Source organism: Lissotriton helveticus, chromosome 1_1 (assembly GCF_964261635.1).
Source record: "Lissotriton helveticus chromosome 1_1, aLisHel1.1, whole genome shotgun sequence".
Taxonomy (NCBI): Eukaryota; Metazoa; Chordata; class Amphibia; order Caudata; family Salamandridae; genus Lissotriton; species Lissotriton helveticus.
The window spans coordinates 884977457-884992925 of NC_136057.1; the positions used below are offsets into that span (position 1 = coordinate 884977457).

Consider the following 15469-nt stretch of genomic DNA (forward strand, 5'->3'; position numbering starts at 1 on the left):
TCCCAGATCACTATGATAGATGAAGAATTATTGCGTAAGACTTTTGGGGAGAAGGTCAAACTCTTCAAAAGCGACATAATATCTTTAGGTTATGGGAAAAAACCTATCAAAATATTAGGTTATTTCAGGACTACTCTTGAGTTGGGAAGTCGCATCATACCTGGAAAAATTTATGTTACTAATTTTGGGGATGCCTTGATTAGTTGGAGAGACCAGCGAGATTTAGGAGTAAAATTTGATCCTAATGCTTCGCCTCAAGTACAGATACAAGAGGTAGAAAACTTGTCTGAAATGTTTGCAGGAAAATTTCCAAACGTGTTTAAAGAACAATTAGGATGTTTAAAGGGCTACAAGCACTGTATTAAATTTAAAAAAAATGCTATACCTGTAGTAGCAAAAGTAAGAAGGATTCCCTTAGCAGAGCAAAGTAAAGTACAAAAAGAGATTGAGAAGTTGATTGATAATAATATAATAGAACCGGTAGAGGCTACAGAATGGTTGGCCCCTGTTGTTATAGCCAAGAAGCCCACAGGAGAGATTCGTCTGTGCATTGATTTAAGGGCACTTAATAAGGAAGTGATTGTTGACAGGTTTCCCTTACCAAACATTGATGAGATTGTGGGGACATTAGAGGGGGCAAGGTATTTTACCACTTTAGATCTAGCCTCCGCTTACCATCAAGTGGAACTAGATACTACTTGCCAAGATCTGACCGCATTTATTACCCCTATGGGTACTTTTAAATTTAAAAGGATGCCTTTCGGGTTAATCTCGGCAGCTTCTGTCTTTCAACGAATCATGACTCCTATAATAAGAGGTCTCCTAGGTGTAAAATGCTATCAGGATGATTTATTGATTTATGGTGTCAACTTACGAGAACACAATGAACGGGTGTGTGATGTGTTGAAAAGATTGTCAGAAGCTGGTATATCTCTTAAGAAAGAGAAGTGCAAGTTTGGATTAGAAGAAGTGAATTATCTGGGTCACTGTATTAGGAGTGAAGGCGTTTTTCCTAAGTTGGAGTTGGTCACTTCAATTGATAACATGGTAGAACCTGTAAACAGAGATGAATTATTGTCTTTTCTTGGCATGGTTGAGTTCTATGGAAAATTCATTTTACATTTTGCAGACAAGACACAGAATATGAGGAGGCTCACTGCAAAAAATGTAGCATTTGAGTGGTCAAATGACTGTAAAAGAGAATTTGATGAGATCAAGAAAGAGTTGAGGCAAGCTCCCTGTCTTCAGGCTTTTGTTCCTGGTTTACCGACAATAGTATATACTGATGCTAGTGACAAAGGTCTGGGAGCTGTTCTAGTACAAAACAAAGGTGGTAGTGACTCTCTTATTGCTTGTGCTTCAAGATGTCTTCGTGGTCCGGAGCTTAATTATTCAGTAATTGAAAAAGAGTCGTTAGCTATTTTTTGGGCTCTTAAAAAATTTAAGAATTTAGTTTGGGGTACAAAATTCATTGTTAAGTCCGACCACAAACCCTTGAAAGAAGTTTTTTGTAAGAAAGGATTAGATTCGATTTCTTCTAGAATTAGGAGATGGATAATATCTTTACAGGAATATGATTTTGAGGTACAATATTTACCTGGTGTTTCAAATAAGGCAGCAGATTGTTTTTCTAGGCTAGTAAAAAGGAGTGATCCTTACAGTGAGGAGGTAATGGTACATGAAGATGAGTTTCTTGATGTTTGTGAGGTCACTGAGGGTGTTGTGGGGCAAGATGAATGGAAAGAAGAGGTACTAAAAGATGAGGAGCTAAGTAAGGTCATGGTCTCACTTAAGAATAATAAACGTTTGGATAAACCATGGTCACTGGTTTCGCATGAATTATCAATAACTGATGGTCTACTTACACGAGGTTTGAGACTCATTCCTCCTCTTACTTTAAAAAAAAAATTGTTATTACATGCACATTCTGGGCATCTGGGTATAGTAAAGACCAAAGAAATGTTACGCACTCAGTTTTCGTGGCCGGGGATGGATTTGGAGATTGAACGAATGGTCAGAGATTGTATAGAGTGTTGCTCGAGTGACAAAATCCTGAAAACTAGACAAATGCCTATGGTTTGTAGGACGTTACCCAATCATCCTTGGGATGAATTGGCTATTGACATTTTAGGTCCTCTCACTGGAGTTTCAGACACTCCTTATCTAATAGTCTTAATTGACCTGTATTCTCGTTGGATTGAAGTGAGTGCTGTCAGTGAGATTACCTCTGAGTCCATCATTAAATTCTTGTCTGAGATTTTTATGAGAGAAAGTTTCCCAAACAGTATTTTATCAGACAATGGCCCACAGTTTTGTTCGGCACTGTTTGATGCCTATCTTACTAAATGTGGCATTTTGCATAAACGCTCCTCTTTGTATCACCCAGAAACCAACGGTGCAGTTGAGAGGGTCAATAAAACATTGAAAGAATGCATTCAGCTTGCTAGGGCCAATGGTTTAAATTGGAAAGAGACACTTCGAGAAAGAATTGAGGCTTACAGGTCTTCACCTCACTCCACCACTGGCAAATCTCCGTTTGAGTTATTTAAAGGAAGGGTACCCAACACAATGTGGTGTCCTGGTTGGATGAATCTGAACAAAGGTTTTGTTGATAATCATGTTGGTGGTTGGAGGGAGAGGGAATTAGAAAAACAAGCTTGTAGAAAGGCTTATTTTGATAAAAGAAAATGTGTTCGTTTACAAGATGTTAAAGTAGGTGACTTAGTTAAAATAAAAGCACCTGTTGGGAGGAGTTCATGGTCGAAGTATACAAATGTCAGACCTGTTATCAAGGTGTTTGGCAATGCCATCAAGACACAAGATGGAAGGATCTGGAATAAAAGTAGAGTAGTTGTGATAAGGTCAAGAAATGATACTCAACATGCATCTGATACTGAGTGTGAATCTTCTCCCATTTTCAAGCTACCTGTGTTTAATTCTAATAATTCTGTTTTCCCTTATATGAGGAGTCAGAGGTTACGCAGACCACCTGTTTATATGAAAGATTATGTTTAATCTTCTTCATTGCTCTCACTGTTAAGTATAATTTGTTTTTCTTGCTTTTATTTTCTTTTATTCCCAGTTCTTTTAATTGCATTTATCATTATTGTATAGAAGGGAGATGTGTAATGTCTAGCCTAACATGGTAACATGTTGTCTCCTCTTAGAATGTAGATTTCTTGTTGACCAGCGTTCTGAGAATGTGTGTTCTGAGAATGTAGAATGTTGTATGAGGCAGTTAGGACTTTGAGCTGTTGTGGATGTGGTGAATAAATTACTCCTGAACCTGACACTGGATATTCATCTTTATTTACTGGTGAAATTAACTATTTTACAGGTTGGACAAGGTTTTTACTACCTTAAGCAATTCTTTATGAGAGTTTGCTGCCTTGGCTATTTTTTCTCCATAGAATTTGGATTGGGCTGTCTTCATTTCATTATGGTATGATCTGATTGATTAAAAAACTAAAAACTTGTAGTCAGATTTGAGGGAGGGGGGTCATAGTTTTTCCTCCAGCACCTCTCCAATTTTTTACATTGTTTTTTCAGTGCATGGAGCTGCTCATTATACCATGGGGTGATTTTAGAGAGAGGTTTGCTGTTAAAAGTTATTTTTGGTGCACAGGTATTATTCTCGTCTAGGTTCCCTGAGAGAATATGGGAATTTTTCTTGAGGGTGGTTTGCCATGTTTTAGGGTCCACTTTAGACCAACTCCTCTTAGTAATACTTTGAACTAGAGATGTGGTTAAACCATGGTCAGACCAAGGTACTGGCAAGGGTTTAGAGACTGAGTTGTGGGTCATTAGAGAAAATAAGGTCCAGAATTTGGCCTTTCTCGTGGGTAGGTAGGGTTACAAGTTGGGTAACCTGCAATGCTTCCATGTCACCTTGCAACTGTCTAATATGATTGGAGTCGTGCTTATCTACATGAAGAATAAAATCACAGAGAATTGTCAGTCAAGTCCTCTCTATTGTAAGACTGGATATTTGATCAGGTAGTCCCTCTAAAATTCTGCTACGAGCACCTGGGGGCCTGTAGGTCAGTACTCCTGAAAATGTGTGGGACTGGGCGCTTTCACAACCAGGAAGCGCAAAGTTGGAAAGGGTGCATTTGTATACATCTTTATAAATTATAGCAATGCCACCCCCAACTCTGTCAGTATGGTCCTGCCTTTGTAGCTGATAGCCGATTGGAAGGGTAAGATGGATATCAGGGCCTGAACTGGTGTTAAGCCAGATTTCAGTCACAAACAATATGTCTAAAGGCTCTTCCTCTAGCATGATTCTGATGTCAAATAGATGTTTTACAATAGAGCGAGCATTTATCAGTCCTACCTTCTTTATCGGTGTTAACCCGCACTTGGCTTGTCGAGCTAGTGTTAGTAATTGTCCTATAACTGCAAGTGATGCAGGGAACCATGGGAGTTGTCTATTCCTATCTGGAGCGCTCAGGATTGATGTGGTTGAGGCCTAATTTCTAGCAGCTGCTTCCTAGAGTATATGTGCGTACCTGCGTTACATGGACCAGAATTTCTGGCCCCTGGTCCCAGTTGGACGTGGACATGCGCAGACAGGCTCGCCTGTGGTGCGCCCGCATCCGCTGCGCGCATGCCCCAGAAGGATCATTTAAATGAGAGGTTGAGTCGACAACTAGACTGCCGACTTCCAACCCTTTTTGTACAGCTTTTGGCCGCCACAAGTGTGGCAGGGTATGCTCAGACGTGAGTCCCTTGCTCACTTTGCCATTGGATTCAAGCAAGCCGGGCTGAAGACGGCTGGAATGCCAGAAACCGGTCCTCGGAAGCTTGTTTCCGGTCCAGGGAAGACATGGCTTGGCAGTTTGGGCTGGACTGTTCCCATGAGGGAACAGGGTCAGACTGATTTGCATATAGCCATGTCTGAACTGGGGTGGCAGAGTGGGCTAAAGAACGGTGATGGATTAAACCCAGATCTCTTGACTGGGTGTGAGTGTTTGATTGATTCAGATGCTCTGTCCATCACCACCCCTTTTTGTACGACTTCCAACCTCGTAGCACAAGAAAGGTACAAAGTTCCCCAGAGGAAGAGCGAGAGTGAGAAGCGTGAAAGATGAAGAAAAAGAAGGGGAAATTCCCTTTTTGGAACTAAAACCCTCACACACCTAGCAAGCTAGATGTCATGCTTCATCATTTGGGTTCTGCTCCTCGTCAGACTGGCGCTGCAATGTCTGACGGGCACCCGTAAAGGGGCTCTTTATCGGAGATCTTTTGTTCCAGCCATATGGTGCATGCGAGTAAGAGGGTCAGAGAAAGTGTAGTCGTGGGAAAGCGGTGAGTTAAAAAAGGTGGGTCAGTCCACAATAAGCTTTATTGGCGTGACTGACGCCCTTGATTAAAATGGTGGGAGGGGAGATATATGCTAAGGGAGTACAAAGCAAGATACCTACAACCCCCTGATCAGGTCAACATGTTTCTTGCCAGAATGGCAATTCGTCAGGACCTACGTGTTTCGTACTACACAGTGAAAAACAAAAAAAGAGGTGTTTGTACAACCTTATTCCATGAGGTCGTACACGGGCAGGCCAATAGGTCCTGCTGAACTGAGGCGACCCTAAGTGGGATCCTAAGGTGCCCCGCAGTCTGCTCCAGTCGGACCTGCACGTATAGGTCAGGTACCCGAATAGCGTACGGTCAGCGCCGCTAATACCTACCCCCACTGTCTGGTCAGGACAGAGCAGCTGGTCCAACCTCTATCAAAAACTGTATGGTGAGCGAGTCCCGCTCATACTCTATGGTTCCTGCAAGGGGAGGAGCAGGATCCCTTACAAGGCGAGTAAGTAGGCTAGTAAAAGTGCAAGCAAATTCAAATTCATACAATTTAGACACCTTTTTAAAACAGTTCTGTTAAATGGAAAAGCGCCCGACTAAAAGAGAAATCACAAGTTAAAATAGGTGCACAAGTTAAAATAGGTTACAGATGAAAAGTAAACTGTGCGCAAGGCAGAGCTACACTGTCAGTGCTCTGGACTGGTTGTATCTGGACTGGTTCAGTGGCTCTTTATAATAGCTCTGCTAACTAATTGGGGGGGGTGCGTGTGTATTTGTTTGTGCGTGTGTTCATCTACTTCTGCTCTCACTAGGCTCCCCAATAACTACATTTGTGTGCTGTCACCCTATTTTTCATTAACTCTTTTCTGTAAATGTGTGAATTTTTTTCTGTGGTGCTGAAGCGACATTCTGGTTCACTACAGGGACAGCAAGTTCATTATCTCCCTGCTGTTTCTCTAGTGCTAAAATTCCAATTCTTTCTCCTATTTGTCCAAGGCCATTCCCTCAACGTGTCAAGTTTGCAGCCCGGGCATCGATTGATTATTATCTGTCACTTTAAGCTTGATACTAGTTAATGCCTCCAATATCTGGTTAGTCCCAGTCATGTAGGACCTACAGGGTTGTAGTCTGGCAGTTATATTTATGTCTGATTTATAGGTCACTGTCTATGAAAAAAACCTATCTTACCTTTGTGTTTCTTTTACGTAACATCTTTCATGATATTCTAGAAAAAAGAGGGATCTGGGTCCCTACAGACGTAAGATAGTGTGTATTTCCCTTAGGATATCTTCACTGGCTCTCATCTAGGGTCTGTCCTTTAAACCACTGAGCAGTTCTCCTGTGGTCTTCTCAGGTTCCACATTCAGATGGAGAGATCGTGATGATTAGAGTCCCAGTGCTCCACCCCTGCAGCTTGCTTGGTGGTGCTGAAGAATAAGGTATCAAGCTGTTTGCCTCCATGACAGCCACAACACAGCTCCCCACCTTGTTCTGCAAATGCGTTTCCCCTCATCTCCTTGCATGGGACGTTGACTGATCAGGCAGTGGTAGAGACCATAATGGATAGGTGACAAATGTACACGAGAATATGCGTCACACTTTGCCTTGCATATATTTAGCCATACTTTCTTTATTCAGATAAAGTGAAGTGCTTCATTCACCGCTGCTCACACATGACCCGACCATCCATGCAGGCACCATGCAGTAAGCATAATAAACTGTCACAGTCAGAACTCAGGGCTAACTTTCTTTACAAAGCACATTCAGTACCATACAGACTTTCCACTAAAACACTATACTTAACAAATATATGCCTTGCAGAGAGTGAGATGTATGTGTAATATATGCTGGATGGCATTATCCTACATTTTCCAAAAAGAAATTCATGTTCTTTCTCTACGTGACAAAATACATTTTAATGCAAAACATTGCCCTAGTGACTATACTTTGAATTACTGTCATTCAGGGTATAGTCTACACTACTTGGCCTAGTCCCCTTCAATAAAGACCTTCACAAGTAAACCCGAGCAAACGGTAAATGCAAAAATACATGCTGTCCTGATTGTTACAAGAAGTACTAAGCAAAAATGCTGTTCTCCCACTGGAAACTTATCTCATTAAGGTCACACGCAGAAAGTAAACAGTTGTGAAATGGTGCTAATGGGTCTATGATATTTCATTTTTTTGGAGGTGATTGTTTTTCATTGTTTTTTAGACCTGTTTGCCCAAATAATTAGTTTGACAGGTAGCTGTTCCTATTAAGTGATCAATACAAATGCTATTTTCATCAAGTGCACTTTAGTAACACAAAATGGATTTAGTAAAACATCAGTCTGTTTTATTTTAATTTATGTTGAATATTTAAATAGTAACAGTTTCTACTGGCTTTGAACTTGCAGTCTTGAAATGCTGGACAAGGTTGAACCACCCACAATTCCTGAAGGATATGCTATGTCAGTGGCATTTCATTGTTTGCTGGACCTTGTAAGGGGTATTACTGCTATGATTGAAGAGGAAATTGTACAGTGTGAAACAGACAGCCAAACCTCTTCAGATGAAACCCAGTCACAAACGCAGTCTTCAGATCAACAGGATCTGCAGTCAAGATCTGACCAAACTGAAAAGGAACCAGGTAAATGGACAAATATTGCTATATATGTGGTATCACATTTATAAGATGAATGAGAGATACAGATGGGCTTCTGGATGTAATTTACCTTTGGATAAAACACTGTTCTGGAGACTAACTGTATACAATGCACAAAGGGATCAGTAAGTGATTTGAAATTCGTCAATTGTGTGATTAATGGCTGAAACACGTGATTAGGCAACACATGAGTGGCACATGTGGTTTATGAAACCTTAAAGCATGTATGTGTGCTATAGCATAGTTTCATGTGTCTAAGCAAGATGGAGTCAGTCTTGTATCCTGATTTCGGCCTACATGCTCACGGAATGTACCCTACTAACCTACCCTGCACAATAGCTTGTGGCCTCAAATATGCAGTGTCATTAGATACCTCCAAATGCACCTGCGTAACCATAAATAAATATAGCAGCTACATAATAATGATAGAAAGCAACCAAGATCACCAGAATACAGTCCACCACAACTTTATCCATCTCATGAAAAATGATTATGCCTTGTCATGCTTAAAGTTGATCGACCTAGACCATTTGTGCCAAACAAGCTCTCTCCATGAAAAGCCTTGAACATAGACAAAAAGACAACAGTGGTTAAATGAAAACCCTCTCTCTTCTAAATGCAGGACCAGGGCTGTGGAGATAAAACTGGCCAAATATTAATCCTCAGCTGACTGACTACTTTGTAGGCCTCTTGCATGCAGTATCAAGGCTGCCTTCATGAAAGACAAAAAAGCTCATATCCAAGTTCTGTTTTTCCAAAGAAGCCGAGAACTGATTTGAGAATGCATAGAGAACTGGCTACACCAATGTCTAATATACCAACTAGATCTTCCACCAAACATCTTTGTAGTAACATAATGAATGTCGTTTTTTGCAAATAAAGTCACAACACTCAGAAAAAAACAGTAAATCTACCTCCACTTTTTCATTCCTCCCAATGCATACCTTCATCACCATTCAACAACTTTACCCTCGTAGAAGAATCAGATTAATACCAAGATCTTATTCTCCTTCCAAAAACAATACCCTGCTCTATTCACTGACATATGCAATGCCTTGAATTTCCACTGCTGATTTTCAGTGTATAAACCCTTCTCTGAGGCCCCAGTCGATCTTGGAGCCACTTGCTTTCTGGATTACTTCTAGTTAGGTTTTGTCTGCTAGCATGGCACGGATACCACCATCCAAAACATGAGAGATTAGATCATAGCAGTAGGTGACAATGTTAAGTGTATGCTTTACCTACATCCATACCTTTCTGCTTGTAGGAAATTGGTGTTATTTGTGGAGAGGGGTGGAAGCCCCATTCTGGCAAAAAAACAACAATTCTTGTGTGGATTCACTGACCTGGGCTTCACCCTCTGGTAGCTTGTCAGGCTTCATTTAGAGTCAATGTGTAAAGTATTTATGCAAAAACACAAACCATAATAAAGTGAGAACACTACACAAGAAAAATCCCCAAATCAATTTAGAAAAATATAGTACATTTTAATAAATAAAATGATACCAGACTGTCAAAAATCCAATTAGTAGAACCAGGGTTATTTAATTTTAAAGTTTGTAATGAAAATATCACCTAAAAGCACAGAGCACCACTCCTGGGGAAACAGCCTTTACATTGAGGTTTTTAAAACGCAAATGCTTTTACAACTTATGCCTTTACCACACATTTAAGTTGTGGGGTGGGGGTCTCCACCTGTAATACATTATTTTTATAAAAATAAATATATATATGTAAACAATGTGTGGTAAAGGTGTACGTTGTAAAAGCATATGGATTCTAAAAAAAATGTGTGGTAAAAAATGTGTGTTAAAGGCATGTAGAGTATTTCCCTGCTTTGTTCCAGCATACAACCCACTCATGGTCATCTGGTGATGCTAGACCTGGAGATAGTCACAAGTTCAGGTCAACTGCGATGGAGTGCTGGTCAGATACAGAGACCATGTTAGTCCAGTTGAAGAGGTACCTTCTAAGTCTGATGTAAAGAGTTCCATTTGCGGTGGAGGAGTCTGTGAGAAGCAGGTAGAGCATCACTGATAGTTGTCGCTATATTGTGAATAGCTGGTCAGGCGTCACAACCTGCTGTCACTGTACCATGAAGAACCAGTCCGGCTTTGCTGATAGCCTTTGCTGTAGGTTCGCTTTGGTGGTCAGCGCAATGCTGTTATTGTTGTTGTGTGAAATACTGCTCTTGCATTGCCAGTAGTTGCTGGCGGTTGCTGTAGCACGAAGACCAAGTCTCACTAGAGCCTTGGTTGGTGGTCATCACGGGCAGCTAGTCTTGGTACAATCTGGCCCTTTTGTGGTAACGAGGAGCCCAGACTTTAGGATTTTCACCTTTACGTGAGGAGTACACTCTGGGGGATGAGGGACATAATTCAGCAAAGGCAAGCAGAGATCCCAGAGGTCCAGTTTCAGCAGGTCAGCTGGGTAGTTGCATGGAAGCCTCTGAATCTTGTTTCCCTGTAGCTCATCCTGGAGTTCTGCTAACTGACCCTGGGAGTCACTCCGGGTTAGCCTGGTATGAAGTTAAGCAGGTCTGGTCTTCCTTTTCAGAGAGCAATTAAATTTTCAGCAGAAGGACAGTCCTTCTTCTGTAACTTCCACAGGTCCCGGAGTGTTCTGAAGAGTGGCTCTGTAGGTCTAATATCTGTACTTGGTGTCGGCCTTCGTGTAGGGGGGGATACACTGTCCTACCCCCACATCTGGCTATGGAAAGAAGTTCTTCCTCCCCTTTCAAGGCTTCAAAATGTGTGGGGTTAACAAAAGGCAGGGCAGGCCTGGTGTCAGTTTCCTTTGTGTGTGCAGTTGGCAAATGCTTTTGCAAGGCTGGATACAGTTCCTGAAATCCATCCTGTCTCGATGGCCCATCCGGTCCACACCTAAGACCCCTTTGTGTTACTGTCTAGAAGCAATACACAAACCCCAACAGCAGAGCCATTCACAGTCATGTGACGCAGGACACTGTCAGACGGCACAAATGGTTGGAACAATGCCAGCTTTCTAAAAGTTTTTGTTTTTTATGAATTATGATTTATAATCCAACTTTACGATTAAAAAGGATTTACAGTTGCAATTCATATGAGTGTAAACAGCAGATTTCTGTCTTCTCCCAATCCACATTTAGCAGTTACTAAACATAATAAGGTAATCCAGCGATAGATAGTTAATGGAAGAGATAGGCCATATAACAGTGAAAACTACTTTAGGAGTTTTTCATTGCCAGGAAATACAAAACTTAAGTACACATGTCCTATTTCTTTTTTTTTATGTTCTTTTTATTGAACAATTGCTTACTTCACCAATACAGTCTTCACATGTCTTTTTTTTTTTTAAATGTTCTTTTTATTGAACAATTGCTTACTTCGCCAATACAGTCTTCACATACACAGAGTTACAGTATTTTGGTGAATTGGAGGAAGGTTGATTACCAACTGACCATACATTATTTATATAGGAACTTCACATAAGACCACCTCCCGCTGCTCGTATCCCGACCCCACCCGTGCCGCTGTACATTCCTAACTATTGTCTACTGGCATCCATATTCCTCCCAATGGGTCCAGATTTTTTCCCATTTTTTGGGGCACCCTTTACTTTGATAGATAACCTTCTCCGCCTGTTGGCACCAATCCATGTTGTGCTCCCAGTCTCGTATACCGGGTGGCTGACGCACCCGATGCACACGCAATATTTCTGTTCACCACTCCTGAGGCTAGCATGAGCCATGTTCCCACATGCTTGGGCCATCTCTCCTCCCCCGTGACCACCAGTATATGACATCTCGCCTCCATCGGGACCTGGAGACTTGTGGCTTCGGCCATAATTCTGACAACTCCCTCCAAGTATTGTTGAATATTGGGACACACCCATATTATGTGAAAAACAAGCCTTTTTTCCCACACACCCTGGCACACCTGTTTGACTCACAGTGCCCCCATCGATGATGAAGCGTCCGGGAGGCATTCGACCTATGCAAAAGTCTAAGTTGAATGTGTTGGAAGCGCGCCCATATGGCTATCTCTCTAGGGCGCTTAATGCCTCTGCCCAGTCGTCGTCCTTCAGGAGAACACCCGTCCGATTACCATGCCTTCCTCAGGGGGCCTAGGAAGTCCAGAGAGTTATTTATGAGTTTCCGGTATGTGAAATAGATGGCCTTCTCTACCATTGGATCCAAGAGCAGCCGGTCCTCCAGTGGTGAGTATTCAGGCAATTTTTCCCCCTCCGGTACATGATATCTTAGGGCGTATCCTAACAGTAGGTACCTAAAGCTCACTGTCCGCCATTTGTTATTCAGTTTTGAGGTCCTCTAAAGAGATCATTGCCCCATTCCGCCAGACATCTCAAAGATCAATCCCAATAATGCTCCATCTACGGAAACCCTGCAAGCTGCCCACCTCCCTCAGCCCATCGCAGTCCCAGAGCAGGGTCTGAGCCATCATCTTGCTGTACCAACCCAGTAATTGTTTGGCCTCACGCCATGCTCGCAACACTGTATGCGCCTATGTTGGGAGCTGTCTCACGCAGCTCTTCTAATAGTGCGCCGTTGGGTAACCCCCGCCGATGGCATGCCAGTCCACTCTGTATGCCGGCTCAGTGGTAGCAGCAAAAATCCAATCGTTAATATTTATCAATTGGAACGCCAGATAGTAGTATCTAATGTCCGGATCTGCCAACCCACCCTCATACACCCCGCTTTGAAGTTTGCGCAACTCTATACTTGGGCTCTCCCCCCCCTCCCCTGCCTAGAGCAGGCCACGGAGTTCACTATCTATCATCCAAAAGACGTTTTTGAAATCCTTAAGGGGTATTCTGGAGCACATACAATAAGCATGGGAGGGCCATCCTTTTAAACAGGATGGCCTTACCCATCAAGATATCAGAAGCCCAGCCAGACAAGGTTTCTGGGGAAATGATAGAACAAGACGCCTTGGCCTCCTTGGCCATGTCAAGAATCTTAGTGATAGGGCCGAGGGCGTCCAGGAGCTTATCCTGGCACGCCCTCCAGGATCTATCAATGCCCTTCTTGGGGTCTCTTATAAACTTCTGAAGGAATGTCGACATCCGGGGATACATTTCTGGGGTAAGTGCAACCTTCCCCTCAAGAGACAGGCGGGGACACTCTGCCCGAAGGCAGTTGCGGGCTTCTTTCTCCAAGGGGCGGCGGATGTGTTCCGCAACATACGTAGCAACCTTCTCAGCTGGGGTCCAGTCCGACGAGCGTGGATGCACATTATCATTAGGATCGAGCATGTCCGACGCAGGGGGATTAGCCTGTGGTTCTTGGGAAGGGCGGGACGGTAGCCAGGGTCGAGAAGAGCTGGGTCGAGAAGGGCTGGGCACAAAATCCGGGTCACCGGAAGGGCCTGGTAGAGTCGTTGGGGGTGCAGATGTCAAAGGCCGGGGGTTCTCCGCGGGCACTACCGGCTGGCTGTCAAGGAAAGCCTTCTTTAGGTGCTCAAAAGCGTCCACATCCATCCCAGGTTCGCAGGGTCGCTTAGATGGTGGGGCACCGAGATTGTCCTGAGCCGATGTGGATGGAGCTTGCGGGGGACCCGCAACTCTACGCTCCAGATGTTCGAAAGCCTGCTCTATCTGACGAGAAAGCTTGTCCTCTAAAGGGGAGATGGCTTGATCCACCGGCTTGTATATAGAAGTGTCAACCGCCTCATAAAAGGCATCCCCCCCTTGCCCTCCCCAAACCCACCCCAAGGCATGTCAGCCATAGGGTCCCCCTCCTCTTGGTAATCATCATAAAACCCCATTGCGTAGGAAGCAAGGAGGGAGAAATATATATATATATATATATATGAATATAGGCACAATATATGCAAAGGTAAACCCTCAGCGCTGGGTGTCAGCTGTAAGATGGGTGGCTGTAAAAAAAAAAGAAATTCTCGGGGTTCTAGCCCCTGGGGACAACTACTGGTCAGAGAAAAATAAGTAGAATACAGAAATCCCCAGCCAGGGAGACAATGCTAGTCTGGGATGCGTCCCCTGTGAGGCCTAATGGCCAATACGAGACCTCAAAGAGGCGTCGATTGTCAGTAATACGGACTCGAGTTCCCAATCAAAACTACCTGTGAGCGAACCGAGCATGAACTTTCAACAAGAAAAACAGACAGCTCGCCTGTAACACGGAGCCGCTGCCGTCTCCAGACCATAACCGGCGTTCTCCTCAGACCAGGGCTCCTGACTGAAGCGCGCGCGCCGCTCGAGCCCCAGAAGAGATTCCACAGGCGCGACACGTCTTCAGCAGCCTTCCGCGCCTCCTTGCGGCGGGAGGACCTCAAGGCAAATCCAGGAGTGCACCGCGGCGTGAGGAAACACAACAACCAAGCGCAGGGAAGCGTACAGAAACTATAATAAAACCCTAACCGGTGCGCATGTAAAATGAGGAAACTGACAATGAGGAAACTGACAAGCAGTGCGCTCGCGCAGGGAAATAAAACCGCCTTGTCAGCATAAATACAATGCAGCAGCAGCAGTGTACATAACGCACAGCGCTCTTGCGTAAATCATATAAACATTAAAATAAGCCAAATAACCAGCACAAAGCACAAAACAGTTAAGGAAACTGAAGCGCACTTATCTGGCTGCGTAGCAACGAAGAAAGAGGAGGAGAGGACACTGACAATGGACTATGTGGTTCTTCGATTGCCCTGATTGGACACTGTTTCCTGATCATGGATTGGTTGATCCATGTGTCCATGTACTTTTCCCTGTAGTTCGTGGGAAATGTAGTCTTTTGTTATACCTTAACGCTGCTATATCAATAAAGTTAAGAAAGAAGGCATAATCCTCGCCTCCAATCCTAAAATAGAATTGGGTTTCTAGCCTTGTTGAAGGTCAAGAACTTGTCAGTCGTATGTATATCTCGCATGGTTTGGTAACCTCCCTCATTCCACCCCACCAAATCAGGACTCCTGACATAGATTAGAAAAATCACAAGGCCCCAGATGTCATTTTCTGCCAGAAAAGGAGCATGCTTTATTACCTGTTCTAGATTTTGGATGTCATTGAGACCAAATAGGGGAGTCTCATGCGTTTCTATTTTATTGACATAAATAAATGGTTCAGTGGTTTGTCTCTGTGGTAGCCCATCAATAATAGCGGTTCACAGTGAGGTATTTGATCCAGCCACTTAGGTTAATGCTGGAGTTGTGATATCACGTAATAGCATTCACAATGTTGTAAGTTAAACTTCCTTTTTGATAAGGAAGCTTAAGGTTAGATAATTTGATTCTGGGATTGGGGTTTGCCCATAACAAAATCAATCAACATGCTGTCTAATTTTTGAAAACTTAACTTGAGTCGCAGAATCAAAACATAAACATAATCATAACGCACAATTTATTTTATTTATGTTGGCGGTTTTGTATAGCGCGAACAAGACCCTTGCGGGTATCAGAGCGCTTTACAGATCAAATACAGGTGATATCATATAAACACATATAAATATAAATACAGTGGATTATATGAATACAGTACTGGGAACAATTAAAGATTAGCACA

General features: G+C 43.0%; 1 protein-coding gene across 2 annotated transcripts in view; it reads left to right on the forward strand.

The window, feature by feature from the left end:
• MON2 (MON2 regulator of endosome-to-Golgi trafficking) overlaps positions 1-15469 on the forward strand; it is a 1009595-nt gene that overhangs the window by 517571 nt on the left and 476555 nt on the right. For both annotated transcript variants that reach the window (XM_078675668.1, XM_078675659.1), the window contains exon 12: positions 7707-7939. In XM_078675668.1, the coding sequence (XP_078531794.1) occupies positions 7707-7939 (233 nt within the window). The remainder of the gene's footprint in view (positions 1-7706; positions 7940-15469) is intronic.